Genomic DNA, 15,019 nt, shown 5'->3' on the forward strand with positions numbered 1-15,019 from the left:
AGAGAATGAGGATGGCTTTTTGTACAATGCATGGTCCCTTCAGATGGGTGGTTCTGCCTAGTGTTTTAAATGCTGGGTAGGCTGGTTCTGCTGTTAGCACAATGATAGACAAACAGGGGGTGTGCACCTGTGCTGCATTAGGATCTGTCTCATCACTGCTTACTCCGCTGTATAGACAAAGATTCTTAAGTAATACCCCATGAAGGAACAATGAAGCCCCAGGCAGACTGTCAGAAGAGCTTGAGAAGGCTGACAAATACGCAAAATCTTTATCAGCTTTTCCTTCCCTAGACCACTTGGGCTGGCTGGTGCAATGAATACAAACACCCACTTGGGCCAAAAACGCTTCAATGGAAGCGGAAAAGAAAAGGAGAGAGAGGTGTGTACTTCGGAAAGAGGAACAGAGAGATGGGGATAAATATAATAAGTCAGACTAAAGGGTGTCATTAAAAAAAACACATATTTTGCTAAAGGCAGTCATTTCTCCATAAATCCAAACACAGCAGCTGGAACAGCTCTGCAACAGAAAAGGATGAGGTTTGGTGCTGCCTGTGACAGTCAGAAATGTCAACTGAACTGGGCCGGGTGCGGTGGCTCAGGTCTGTAAACCCACCACTTTGGGAGGCCAAGGCAGGTGGATCGCGAGGTCAGGAGATCGAGACCATCCTGGCTAACACAGTGAAACCCCGTCTCTACTAAAAATACAAAAAAACAAAACAAAACAAAACAAAAACTTACCCGGGCGTGGTGGCGGACACCTGTAGTTCCAGCTACTCAGGAGGCTGAGGCAGGAGAATGGCATGAACCTGGGAGGTGGCGCTTGCAGTGAGCTGAGATCACGCCACTCCAGCCTGGGCCACAGAGCAAAACTGTCTCAAAAAAAAAAAAAAAAAATGTCAACTGAACTAATGTGTGGACAAAAGAGCAGCACAAACAGACCACCAGTGTTCTGAAGACTTCTTCCATTGCAATCAGGAGCTGAGGTTCAAATTCAGTGCTGCTCAGTGGATTTGATTAAACATCCCTTGAGTTCTTTTCCTAGTTCAACCACTTGGCAAGCTATATTTAACTTGGGGCTTTTTTCTCCTCACCTGAACTAAATGGCCTCTCGATATGGTTTGACTCTGTGTTCCCACCCAAATCTCATCTCGAATGGTAATCCCCATGTGTCGAGGGAGGGACCTGGTGGGAGGTGACTGGCTCATGGGGGCAGTTTCCCCCATGCTGTTCTCATGATAGTGAGGGAGTTCTCACTACCGTGATGGTTTTTAAGTGTGATGTTTTAAGTGGATGGTTTTAAGTGTGGCACCTCCTTGCTCTTTTGCTTGCACGCTCTCTCTCTCTCTCTCTCCTGCTGACTTGTGAAGAAGGTGCCTGCTTCCTCTTCACCTTCTGCCATGATTGCAAGTTTCCTAAGGCCCTCAAGCCAAGCAGAACTATGAGTTAATTAAACATCTTTTCTTTATCAAGTACTCAGTCTCAGGTATTCTTTATAGCAGTGTGGGAACCAACTAATATACCTCTGAAGCCCATCTGCCTCTAATACTCTCCATTTCTTTGACTCAGTGAATTTCACTAGCTGGGCTCAAAGTATGTTTAGGATGTGAAAAGTCAAGTGGTTCAGGAGACTTTTAAATGTTTCAAACAAACTTTATATTAGAAATACGGGGAAAATGCAAAATCTTGATCAAACCACTAAACTGTGATATTGACGTTATGCCATTTTATTTGATTGTATCAGATCAAACACTTTTCTAAAGGTAAGAGAGGAGGCAGAGAATTGGAAATAGAATTAGAGAAAGGAACTAGACTCAGAAATAATGTCTTAACATATGCCTAAATTTCAAAAACATAGATTTCAAATGAAAATGTCTACAATCTAATTCTACTCACAAAATGTTCTTAGAACCCTAGCCAGCTCTACAGATCAAGTTATTGTCATGCTTATCTCTCCCTAGCCTCATTGCTCTTGCACTCCCCCTTGCTTTTTCCTGCTCCTCTCCCCGAATGTTGCATCACATCAATGGCATGCTTATGCATCTAGTCAAGAAATACCTTTTACTGCTTTTCCTCATCCTCACACTCATTCAGTCACCAGGTCCTACTGATTCAATCTTCTAAATGTTCACGGAAACCTCCTCTGCTTCCCATCCTGACATCATTTCACTGAAGCCCGCATAATTGCTCATTCAAACTACCATTACAGCCCCTACATGAAATACGTCATCCATGATGTGCATTTTGTACCATGGTCTCTTTCAGGTTCTGAGGACACTGTGGTGAGTGAGAGAGAAGTTGCTAGTGTCATGGAGCTTATACTGTAGTAGGAGAGCCAGAAAATAAAATAACTAAGACGATTATACATTGTCATGTTTTCTAGGAAGAAAATAAGCAGAGTGATGTGAGAAAGAGTAACTGAGCACAGAGGGCCCACAGAGATAGGGTGGCTCTAGAGCTTGAGAGGAGGGAGCTGAGGTCTGAAGGAGAAGCAAGCATCCAGCTTTGCCCAGAGCACGCCAGGAAGAGGGAAGGATTACAGCACAGTGATGGAGGGACTGAAAGAACAATGAGGCTGGAGTATAATGAGCAAGAGAGAGCGACCCAGGTGAGGATGGGTAGACCAAATAATGGAGAACCCTTTGGTTCTCAGATTGGAATTGGGAACTTTTTTAAGTGCAATGGGTACTAACTGATAGGTTGTAAGCATGAGAGTGATATAATCCTTTTTATGTTTAAGAAATCACTCTGATTGGTGTATGCTCAAAAGGAAAGTGGTGAGCACAGTTAGAAAGCTACTGCAATAGTGCAAATGAAAGATCATGGTGGCTTGGGATAAGGCAATAGTGGAGATGAGGAGAAGTAGATGGAGTCAGGATATGTTTTAGAGACAGCCCAGATGTGATGGATTGGTGTGGGGCATGAAGAAAGAAGAGCATGTCTAATGGGGAGTGATTTGGGTAACTAAAGGGATGGATGATGGTGGCACTTACTATGCTGGAAAAGACAAGGGAAAGAACAAGTTTTAGACAGCCAAATGAAGACTGAGAAGGCTTTTAAATGTAGGATGCAGTGGGTCACAGGGGAGGTCTGGGCTAGAGATATAAAATTGGGAGTCATCACTTAATGGATCCTGTTTAAAGCAGCAGGACTAGGTGACATCACTTCTCATAGCAGCACAAGGGAGTATAGCTAGAAAAGGAAAGAGAAGAGAAAGGGAGAGAAGAGGTCAGGAAAATGGAGAGTTGGCAAAGGAGGCTCTAGTCTTCAAAACTCTAATTCATCCTTCATACTGAGGCCAGAGTGATGTCTCCAACACTCAGCTCTGATCATGACTCCTCCCTGCCTAAAGCACTCCGAGGTTCTCTATTGCCCTCTCAAGAAAGTTCAAACCCTTAGCATGATATACAAACCCCTTCATGATCTAGACCTAACTTAACTTTGCAAGTTCATCTTCCTTGCCCTTTATCATGGCACTTTAACATTGTGTTATGATTATCTGAGTACATATCTGTTTGTGTTGTTAGATGTAATTTAAGAAAGACTATGTCATTATTACCTTTACATTTCCAATGACTGGCATAGAGTAGATAGTAACATTTATAGGAATGGAGGGAGGGAAGGAGGGAGGGAGGGAGGAAGGGAAAGGACAGAAGGAAGGAGGAAGGAAGGAAGGAAGGAAGGAAGGAAGGAAGGAAGGAAGGAAGGAAGGAAGGGAGGGAGGGAGGGAGGGAGGGAGGGAGGGAGGGAGGGAGGGAGGGAACTATTTTTCATGTGAGAACCTTCATAAAAAGAAGAAAGCATGACAATTAGCAGCTGTGCCATCTTCTTCCCCGGCATTTTTGGAGACTATGAAATCAGGATGAAATGAGAAGAGCCCCATCTAGAGGTAGAAAGATGCAGGAATGGACTCATGCATCTGAAGCTTTTCTAGAAACAAACCGCCAACCAGGCAAAGCTGGAACTTACCTAAGCCAAACTAAACTTTTGTAGAAGCCAATTAATAGTAACAATATCTAGAAATCGATTCGCCATAAAAGCTATTTCTCAAATTCTCTATGGAGAAATCAGAACCAGAAAACACTGAGTGATCTGATCGCTGAACGTATAATCTACCATTCCTCTTTGACAGTGAAGCCCTGACATTTGTGACTTCATACAACTGGACATTATGAACTTACCAGGAAGATCTAGCTATTTTATATCATCGTGTTTCAGTGATAAAATGATGCTTCTGTGCTTGAGGAGATCAACTGCTTCCACTATGACTGCACTTTTAGGAGAAACATCCATGAGAAAGGAAGAAGACCCTGAGTGCACTAACACTCCTGCAGTAATGAGTGACTGATGTCTCAGACAAAACAGCTTCACATCTATCTGAACTTCGTAACAAACTCATATGGACAACAACTCTGCTGATTAATTGTAAGTTGTCAACCAGAATTGCTGTTATTGAGTGGTTTTCTTTTACAGTTTAACAAAGGGTGGTGAAAATGATGGGATACGGATTGCAATTTAAACACTGTGCCATGCCCATGTGAGATATCACTGCAGAGGATATTTTTATGTTCCTGTTTTTATTTGGGTCCCACTGCTTCAGAAAACATACAGGTTTGCTTTGGCTGCAGAACACCACATTCCATTCGCTAATTTACAAAAGACCACATATGTTGTGTTCATGGTTCAGTTTAAACCACTAAATAGTACATTAAATAGAAAGAAGAGAGGAACAGGAGTAAAAGACTGAATTCTTATCCCAGCTGTGTGATCTCAGGCAAGTCATATAATTGATTCAAACATTGGATTTCTGTAAGGTGAAATGGGGAGAGGTTTTGCTGCATTCCTCTCTCTCAAGTTACTGTGACAAACAAAATGGTGCATATGACAGCATTTCTTTAAATTTTAAATAAAATTTTATTGAGGTATACATTCACAGATCTTAAGTGAAAATTCACAGATTTCACAATGAAATTCACAGATCTTGAGTGTATAGTTCAATGAGTCTTGGCAAATGCATATACCCATGTAACTCACGCTCCAGTCAGCATAAAGAATATTTTACCACCATCCCAGAAAATGACCACAGGCGTCTTCTCAGCCAATACTCCCCACTCCTGCTTCAGATGCAACCATATCTCTGATTTTTTCAATGCAGATTAATTTTTTTTTTTTGGCTTCTTCTAGAAATTCAAATAAACAGAAGAATAGAGTATGTATTTTTGTGTCTGGCTTCATTCACTCAACACATCTGTGAGATTTATTCACATTGTTACATGTATCAGTAGTTTGTACCTTTTTGTTGTTGTCAATATTCCATTATTTATCCACTCCGCATTGTAAGAGTGAAGTTGGATGAGTTTTGACGAATGTATACACTTTGTAACCATGACAAAGCAAGACAGTAGATCTTCATCACCCCTAGAAGTCTCTTGTGCCCCTTTACCATCGGTCCTTCCTCTCACCCATGACTCCAGGCACTACTGATCTCCTTTTTATCACGATAGTCTTGCCTCTTCTAGAATTTCATGCAAATGGAAACGTACACGTTTGTGTCTGCTTTTACCTAGCATATTTCTGAATTCACCCACGCTGTAATATGATTGAATGAGTAGTATTCCAATGAATAAATACATCCATTATATTTATTATTGTGTATCCATTAACTAGTTTGTGGGTACTTTGGTTGTAAGACAAACATCTTCATTTCTATTGGGTAAATCTGCAAGAGTGGGACTGTTTGGTCATAAAGCAACTATATGAGAAACTACCGAACTGTTCTCCAAAGTGGCTGTATCGTATTTGCATTCCTCCCAGTGATGAATTAAAGTTCCAGCTGCTCGACATCACTGTCAACACTTGGTAATGCCAGTCTTTATAATTTTGGCCATTCCAGTGGGTATGTAATGGCATCTCACTGCAGCTTTAATTTGCATTTCCCTAAAAACTAAATAATGTTGAGCATCTTTTCATGTGCTTATTTGTCATCCGTGTATTTTCTTTGCTAAGTATCTGTTTAGATCATTTGCACTTAAAAAAATCAGGTTGGGCTGGGCGCGGTGGCTCACGCCTATAATCCCAGCACTTTGGGAGGCCGAGGAGGGTGAATCACGAGGTCAGGAGATCAAGACCAGCCTGGCCAACATGGTGAAATTGCGTCTCTACTAAAAATACAAAAAATTAGTTGGGCATGGTGGCACGCACCCGTAATCCCAGCTACTCAGGAGGCCAAGGCAGGAGAATCGCTTGAACCTGGGAGGCAGAAGTTGCAGTGAGCCGAGATCACTCCACCGCACTCCAGCCCAGGCAACAATGCAAGACTCTGTCTCAAAAAAAAAAGAAAAAATTCAGGTCATTTTTCTTACTGAGTTGTAAGAGTCCTTTTCATATTCTGGATACAAGTCCTTTATCAGATACGTATTTTGCCAATCCCCTTACCTGGGCTATAACTGCGTTTTTATTTTCTTTTGCACTGTCTTTTGAAGAACAAAAGTTTTAAATTTTAATAGTTTAATTCAACAGTACTTTGGGTTTGTACTTTTTGTGTCATATCCATGAAATCTTTGCCTACTCCAAGTTCATAAAATTTTTCTCCCAAAATTTATTCTAGAGTTTTATAATTTTAGCTCTATGTTTGGGTATATCATCTATTTTGTGTGTGTGTGTTTTTTTATGAATAGTATGACATAAGGGCTAAAGTTCATTTTTTTCTATATGGCTATCCAATTGTTCCAATACTATTTGCTTAAAAGACTATCACGGGCCAGGCACGGTGACTCACGTCTGTAATCTCAGCACTTTGGGAGGCCGTGGCAGGCGGAACACAAGGTCAGAAGATTGAGACCATCCTGGCTAACATGGTGAAACCCTGGTCTCTACTAAAAATACAAAAAATTACCTTGGTGCGGTGGCGGGCGCCTGTATTCCCAGCTACTCCAGAGGCTGAGGCAGGAGAATGGCGTGAACCTGGGAAGCGAAGCTTGCAGTGAGCCGAGGTCACGCCACTGCACTCTTGCCTGGGTAACAGGGTGAGACTCGGTCTCAAAAAAAAAAAAAAAAAAAGACTGTGACTTCTCCCATTGAACTGGCACCTTTGACCCAAATCGACTCCATATGTAAGAATCTATTTCTCAATTTGCTCATCCATCTTTATTCCAATATGATATTATCTTGATTACTGTAGTTTTTAATGTCTTGAAAACAAGCAGCATAAACCCATCTAAATATTCTTCTCTTTCAACACTATCTTGTCTGTTCTAAGAACGTTGAGTTTCCATATAATGTAAGAATCAGCTTGTTATTATGTGATTCTATAGAACAATTTGAGGACAACTGACATCTTAACAATATTGAGTCTTACAATTCATAAGCATAGAGTTCTTCACGTAAAGGTCTTACACGTATCTTGGTAAACTTACTCTTTTTTTTTTTTAAACAGAGTCTTGCTGTCTCATCTAGGCTGGAGTGTAGTGGCGATCTTGGCTCACTGTAACCTCTGCCTCCTGGGCCCAAGTGATCCTGTCACCTCAGCCTCCCGAGTAGCTGGGATTACAAGCACACGCCACCACACCCATTTAATTTTTGTAGTTATTGTATTTTTCACCATGTTGCTAAGGCTAGTAAACTTATTCCTCAGTATTTCATGTTGTTTAACACTATTGTAAATGATATTGTGTTATTTAAATTTCTAATTATTTGTTGCTGGTATATAGAAATACAAATTTTTTTTTGTATATTGGCTTTATATTGTGCAATCTTTAAAAACTCTGATTAGTTCTATTCACTTTTTTGTAGGTCCTTAAGATTTTCTAGAGACAAGATCATGATGACTGTAAAGACCATTTTACTTCTTCCTTTCCATTATTTCCTTTTATTTCTTTTTCTTACTTTACTGCATTGCCAAGAACCTCCAGTATAATGCTGAGTAGAAGGGGAGGGAACAGACATCTTTGCTTTCTTTCCAATCGTAAGGAGAAAGCATACAGTTTTCACTAATAAGTATGATGTTAGTTGTTGGTTCCTCAAAGATTCCATTTATTTAGCTTGAAAAAGTTCCACTCTGTTCCAAGTTGGCAAAGAGTTTTTATCATGAATGAGTTTTTTTTTTCTAATGCTTTTTCTTCATCTATTGAGATGATCACATAGTTTGTCTTTTTGTTTATTAGTGTGGTGAATTACATTACTTGATTTTCAAAAGTTAAATTAATATTGCACTCCTGAAATAAACCTCTTTGTCATGAAGTTTATTCTTTTTATACATTGCTGGACTTAATTTGCTAATATTTTTGTCAATGATTTTTACATCTATCATCATAAGGGACTGATATGGTTTGGCTCTGTGTCCCCACTCAAACCTCATACTGAACTGTGATCCCCAGTGTTGGACGTGGGTCCTGGCGGGAGGTAACTGGATCATCAGGGTGGTTTCTAATGGTTTAGTACCATCCCCCAAGGGCTGTCTTGTGATAGAGTTCTCACGAGATTTGGCTGTTTGAAAGTGTGTAGCTCCTCCCCCTTCTCTCTCTCTCTCTCACTCCTGCCATCCATGTGAAATGTGCTTGCTTCCCCTTCACCTTCAAACGTGACTGTAAGTTTCCTGAGGCCTCCCCAGACAGGCCTCCTGTACAGCCTGCAGAACCATGAGCCCATTACATCTCCCTTATTTATAAATTACTAGTCTCAGATAGTTCTTTATAGCATTGTGAGAATAGACTGATACAGGACACTGATAAATTCCCAGTAATAATTCTCTCTGGTTTGGGTATTTGGAAAATGTTGGATTCATAAAATGTGTTAGAATGCATCATTTCTCTTCTACTTTATAAAAACATATGTAGAATCAGTATTAATTCTTCCTTAAAAATTTGATAGAGTTCACTAGTGGTCATTTGGGTCTGAAGTTTGTTGGTAGGTTTTAAATTACAGATTTGATTTTTTTTTTTTTTTTTTTTTTTTTGAGATGGAGTCTTGCTCTGTCACCAGGCTGGAGTACAGTGGCGCGATCTCGACTCACTGAAACCTCCACCTCCCGGGTTCAAGTGATTCTCCTGCCTCAGCCTCCCGAGTAGCTGGGATTACAGGTGCCCGCCACCACACACAGCTAAATTTTTTTTTGTATTTTTAGTAGAGACAGAGTTTCACCATGTTGGCCAGGCTGGTCTTGAACTCCTGACCTCAAGTGATCCGCCCACCTCAGCCTCCCAAAGTGCTGGGATTACAGGCGTGAGCCACTGCACCTGGCCCAGATTTGAAATTTTAAATAGCTATAGGGCTCTTCAGTTTATTTATTCTTGTTTGGGCTTTTTTAGTTTGTGATTTTCAAGGAATTTTTCATTTTATTTGTCAAATGTATTGGCATAAAATTGTTCATAATATATCCTGATTTTTTTAAATGTCTATAGAATCTGCAGTGATATTCCCTTTTTCACTCCTGACATTGGTAATTCGTGTCTTCTCTCCCTTTACCATATCAGGCTACCTAGAGGCACATCAATTTTATTGACTGATTTAGCAAATCTGCTCTTGGTTTCATTGGTTTTTCTCTACTGCTTTTCTGTTTCCTGTATCTTTGGCTTATACTCTTATCTTTATTATTTCCTTCCTTCTGCTTACTTCAGGTTTAATTTGCTCTTCTTTTTGTGATTTTGTAAGGTGAAAAATAAGATTATTAACTTAAAATATTTTTTCTTTCCCTTTCTTTTTTTTCCTTTTTGAGACAGAGTTTTCCTCTTGTTGCCCAGGCTGGAGTGCAATGGTACAATCTCGGCTCACTGCAGCCTCCGCCTCCCAGGTTCAAGCAATTTTCCTGCCTCAGCCTCCTGAGTAGCTGGGATTACAGGCATGTGCGCCACCACGCCCAGCTAATTTTTTTGTGTTTTTAGTACAGACAGGGTTTCACCATGTTGGCCAGGCTGGTCTTGAACTCCTGGCCTCAGGTGATCCAGCTGCCTCGGTCTCCCAAACTGCTGGGATTACAAGCGTGAGCAACCACAGCCAGCCAAAGTATTTTTTATTTTCTATTATGATCATTCAAGGCAACAAATTTTTCTCTAAGCAGTGTTTTAGCTGCATCTTAAAATGATTTTTTTTTTCTTTTTGCCAGGGGGACAGGTTCTCACTATGTTGCCCAGACTCCTGGGCCCAGGTGATCTTCCCGCCTCAGTCTCCTGAGTAGCTAGGACTATAGACACCCCATCACCATGCCCGGCTTGCATCTCACAGATTTTAACATGTGCATTTTCATTTTAATTCCATTCAAATAATTTTTACATTTTCTTATTGACCATGAGTTATTTAGCAATGTGATAATTTCCAACTATTTGGGGATTTTCTGGATATATTTATGTTATTATTTCTGTTGTAGACAAATAACATATTCTGTATGATTTCAATATTTTAAATGTATTGCAACTAATTTTACGGCCTGGTATATGGTCTGTCTTGGTGCATGTTCTATGAAGACCTGAATAAAATGTGTATTATGCTCTTGCTGTATGGAATGTTCTATAAATATCAATGAGGTTATGCTGGTTGATAGAGTTCTTTGAGTCTTCTATTGCACTATGGTTGTTTTCTATTTGATTCATCAGTTATTGGGGAGAATAATGAGGTTTCCAACTCTAATTGTGTATGTGCCTATTTCTCCCTTCAGTTCTATCAAATATTGCTTCATGTATTGCATTCTTTTGTCTTCTTGATGAATTCACCCCTTTGTCACTATAAAATGTCCCTCTTTATCTCTGCTAATAGTCCTGGTTTTTAATCTACGTTGTCTATTATGAATATAGCCATTCTAGCTTTCTTTTAATAAGTGTTTGTGTGGTATTTCTTTTTCCACCATTTTTAACCTATTGGTATCATTCAATAAATCATATATACATATATATGTATATATACGGTTTCATATATATGTGTAGAGTTTCTTGAATATAGCAAATAGTTGAGGCTTGCTTTTTTTAATCCAATCTTACAATTTCTGGCTTTTAATTGGGTTCCTTAGTTTAAATTTGCCATCTTACTTCCAGTTTCTCTTTGTCCCATCTATTCTTTGCTCCCTTTTTGCTCTTTTCTAGCCTTTGAGTTAATTGAATATTTTTTATAATTCCATTTTCTTTCCATCATTAGATTATGAATTATTTCTCTTTCTTTTAAGGAGTTGCTCTAGGGTTTGCAGTATCTATCTTTAGTTCTTCACAGTCTACCTTCCCATAGTATCATTCCTCTTCCTCTGTAACATAAGAAACATACAACACTATACTTACATCCATGCCTCTGTCCTCTGTGTTATTGTTGTCATATATTTTACTGATACATATTTTATCAACTTCATGGTACATTGTTTTTATTTTTGCTTTAAACAGTCAGTAGTCTTTAATAATAACTTTTTTTTTTTTTTGAGATGGAGTCTCACTCTGTTGCCCAGGTTGGAGTGCAATGGTGCGATCTCAGCTCACTGCAAGCTCCGCCTCCCGGGTTCACGCCATTCTCCTGCCTCAGCCTCCCCAGCAGCTGGGAGTATAGGCGCCGCCACCACGCCTGGCTAATTTTTTTGTATTTTTAGTAGAGACGGGGTTTCACCGTGTTAGCCAGGATGGTCTCGATCTTCTGACCTCGTGATCCGCCCGCCTCGTCCTCCCAAAGTGCTGGGATTACAGGCGTGAGCCACCGTGCCCAGCCGAGAAAAGATATCTTTTTTAGTCCCCATGATTTCCATCTTCGGCATTCGTCACTTCTTTTTATAGATCCAGATTTCCATTTCCTATCCCTTTCCTCACTTTCCTTTTGCCTGAGGAATTTAAATGAAGATTTATTTTAGTCCAGGTGTACTGGCCATGGGTTCTTTTTGATTTTTAATCATCTGAAAAAGACTTTTTTTTAGGTAAGAAGACTTAACGTAAGATCTACCCTCTTAACCGATTTTAAATGCACAATACAGTATTGTTAACTATAGCTGCAATGTTGTGAAGATCTTTCAAACTTAACCAACTTGCATAACTGAAACTTCATGCTCCACTGAATCGCAACTCTCCATTTCCCCTCCCCCAGCCCTTGGCAACCACTATTCTACTCTCTGCTTCCATGTGTTTATTTTATACACCTTATATATGAATTATCATGTAGTAGTTGTCTTCCTGTGACTATGCTTCATTTCACTTAGCATAATTTCTTCAAGGTCCATTAACATTGTCACAGATGGTAGGATGTTCTCCTTTTTTATGTCTGAGTAATATTCCATTGTATGTATATAGCACATTTCTTTATCCACTCATCTGTCAATGGACATTTAGGTTGTTTCCACACTTTAGCTATTGAACATGAGAGTGTTAATATATCTGAGACCCAGATTTCAATTCTTTTGGTAAATACCCAGAAGCGGGAATGCTGGATCATATGTTATTTATAGATTTATTTTTTTGAGGAACCTCTATATTATTTCCATAGTGGCTGCACTATTTTACATTCCCAACAATAGCGTACAAGGGTCCCAGTATCTCCACATCTTCACCAACACTTATCTTTTTGTTTTTGATAATAGTCATCCTAATAAGTGTATAGTAATATCTCATTGTGATTTTGATTTGCATTTCCCTGATGACTAGTGCCGTTAAACATCTTTTCATATACTTCTTGGTCATTTGTATGTCTTTTTGGAGAAATTTCTATTCAATTCCTTTGCCTACTTTTTGTTATTTGTTTTGTTCTTGAGTTAAAGGAGTTCCTTTTATTTTTGGATATTAACCACTTATCACATATGTTATTTGCAAATACATTCTCCCATGCCATAGGCTGCCTTTTCACTTTGTTTCCTTGCTGTACAGAGGCTTTTTGGTTTGATGTAGTCTAACTTGCCTATTTTTGCTTTTGTTGCCTGTGCTTTTGATGCTATATTCAAGAAATCATTGCCAGATGGATAGATTGCAAAAATTTTCTCCCATTCTGTAGGTTGCCTGTTCACTCTGATAACAGTTTCTTTTGCTGTGCAGAAGTTCTTTAGTTTAGTCAGATCCGATTTGTCTATTTTGGCTTTTGTTGCCATTGCTTTTGGTGTTTTAGTCATGAAGTCTTTGCCTATGCCTATGTCCTGAATGGTATTGCCTAGGTTTTCTTCTAGGGTTTTTATAGTTTTAGGTCTTACATTTAAGTCTTTAATCCATCTTGAATTAATTTTTGTATAAGGTGTAAGGAAGGGATCCAGTTTCAGCTTTCCGCATGTGGCCAGCCAGTTTTCCCAACACCATTTATCAAATAGGGAATCATTTCCCCATTGCTTGTTTATGTCAGGTTCATCAAAGATCAGGTGGTAGATGTGTGGCGTTATTTCTGAGACCTCTGTTCTGTTCCATTGGTCTATATACCTATTTTGGTACCAGTACCATTATAGTTTGAAGTCAGGTAGCAAGATACCTCCAGCTTTGTTCTTTTTGCTTAGGATTGTCTTGGCTATGCGGGCTTTTTGGTTCTATATGAAATTTAAAGTAGTTTTTTCCAATTCTGTGAAGAAAGTCAATGGTAGCTTGATCAGGATAGCATTGAATCTATAAATTACTTTGGGCAGTATGGCCATTTTGATGATATTGATTCTTCCAATCCATGAGCATGGAATGTTGTTTCCATCTGTTTGTGTCCTCTCTTATTTCCTCGAGCAGTGGTTGTAGGTCTCCTTGAAGAGGTCCTTCACATCCCTTGTAATTGGATTCCTAGGTATTTTATTCTCTTAGTAGCAATTGTGAATGGCAGTTCACTCATGGTCTGGCTCTCTGTTTGTCTGTTATTGGTGTATAGGAATGCTTGTGATTTTTGCACATTGATTTTGTATCCTGAGACTTTGCTGAAGTTGCTTACCAGCTTAAGGAGATTTTGGTCTAAGATGATGGGGTTTTCTAAAACACAATCATGTCATCTGCAAACAGGGACAATTTGACTTCCTCTTTTCCTAATAGAATACCCTTTATTTTTTTCTCTTGACTGATTGCCCTGGTCAGAACTTCCAGTACTATGTTGAATAGGAATGGTGAGAGAGGGCATCCTTGCCTTCTGCTGGTTTCAAAGGAAATGCTTCCAGTTTTTGCCCATTCAGTATAATATTGGCTGTGGGTTTGTCATAAACAGCTCTTATTATTTTGAGATATGTTCCATCAATGCCTCCAGAATCTACAAAGAACTTTACAAGAAAACAAATCTTTAAACAAATTTACAAGAAAAAAACAAACAACCCCATCAAAAAGTGGGCGAAGTATATGAACAGACACTTCTCAAGACATTTATGCAGCCAATAAATATATGAAAAAAAGTTCATCATCACTGACCATTAGAGAAATGCAAATCAAAACCACAATGAGATACCATCTCACACCAGTTAGAATGGCGATCATTAAAAAGTCAGGAAACAACAGATGCTAGGGATGATGTGGAGAAATAGGAACGCTTTTACACTGTTGGTGGGAGTGTAAATTAGTTCAACCATTGTGGAAGACAGTGTGGTGATTCCTCAAGGACCTAGAACTAGAAATACCATTTGACCCAGCCATCCCATTACTGGGTATATACCCAAAGAATTATAAATCATTCTACTGTAAAGACACATGCACACCTATGTTTACTGTGGCACTGTTCACAATAGCAAAGACTTGGAACCAACCCAAATGCCCATCAATGATAGACTGGATAAAGAAAATGTGGCAAAAATATATAACATGGAATACTATGCAGCCATGAAAAAGGATGAGTTTATGTCCTTTTGCAGGGACATGGATGGTGCTGGAAACCACCGTTCTCAGCAAACTAACACAAGAACAGAAAACCAACACCATATGTTCTCACTTATAAGTGGGGGTTGAACAATGACAACACATGGACACAGGGAGGGGAACATCACACACTGGGGCTTGTCGGGGGGTGGGGGACTAGGGGAGAGATAGCATTACGAGAAATACCTAATGTAGATGATGGTTGATGGGTCATAAAACCACCATGTGTATGCCTATGTAACAAACCTGCACATTCTGTACATGTACCCCAGAACTTA

General features: G+C 39.5%; 1 protein-coding gene across 7 annotated transcripts in view; it reads right to left on the reverse strand.

Moving 5' to 3' along the window:
* PARP11 (poly(ADP-ribose) polymerase family member 11) overlaps window positions 1-15,019 on the reverse strand; it is a 152,293-nt gene that overhangs the window by 61,410 nt on the left and 75,864 nt on the right. For all 7 annotated transcript variants that reach the window (XM_073020402.1, XM_073020396.1, XM_073020397.1 and 4 more), the window contains one exon: window positions 739-869. In XM_073020402.1, the coding sequence (XP_072876503.1) occupies window positions 739-869 (131 nt within the window). The remainder of the gene's footprint in view (window positions 1-738; window positions 870-15,019) is intronic.

Source organism: Chlorocebus sabaeus, chromosome 11 (assembly GCF_047675955.1).
Source record: "Chlorocebus sabaeus isolate Y175 chromosome 11, mChlSab1.0.hap1, whole genome shotgun sequence".
NCBI classification, from domain to species: domain Eukaryota; kingdom Metazoa; phylum Chordata; class Mammalia; order Primates; family Cercopithecidae; genus Chlorocebus; species Chlorocebus sabaeus.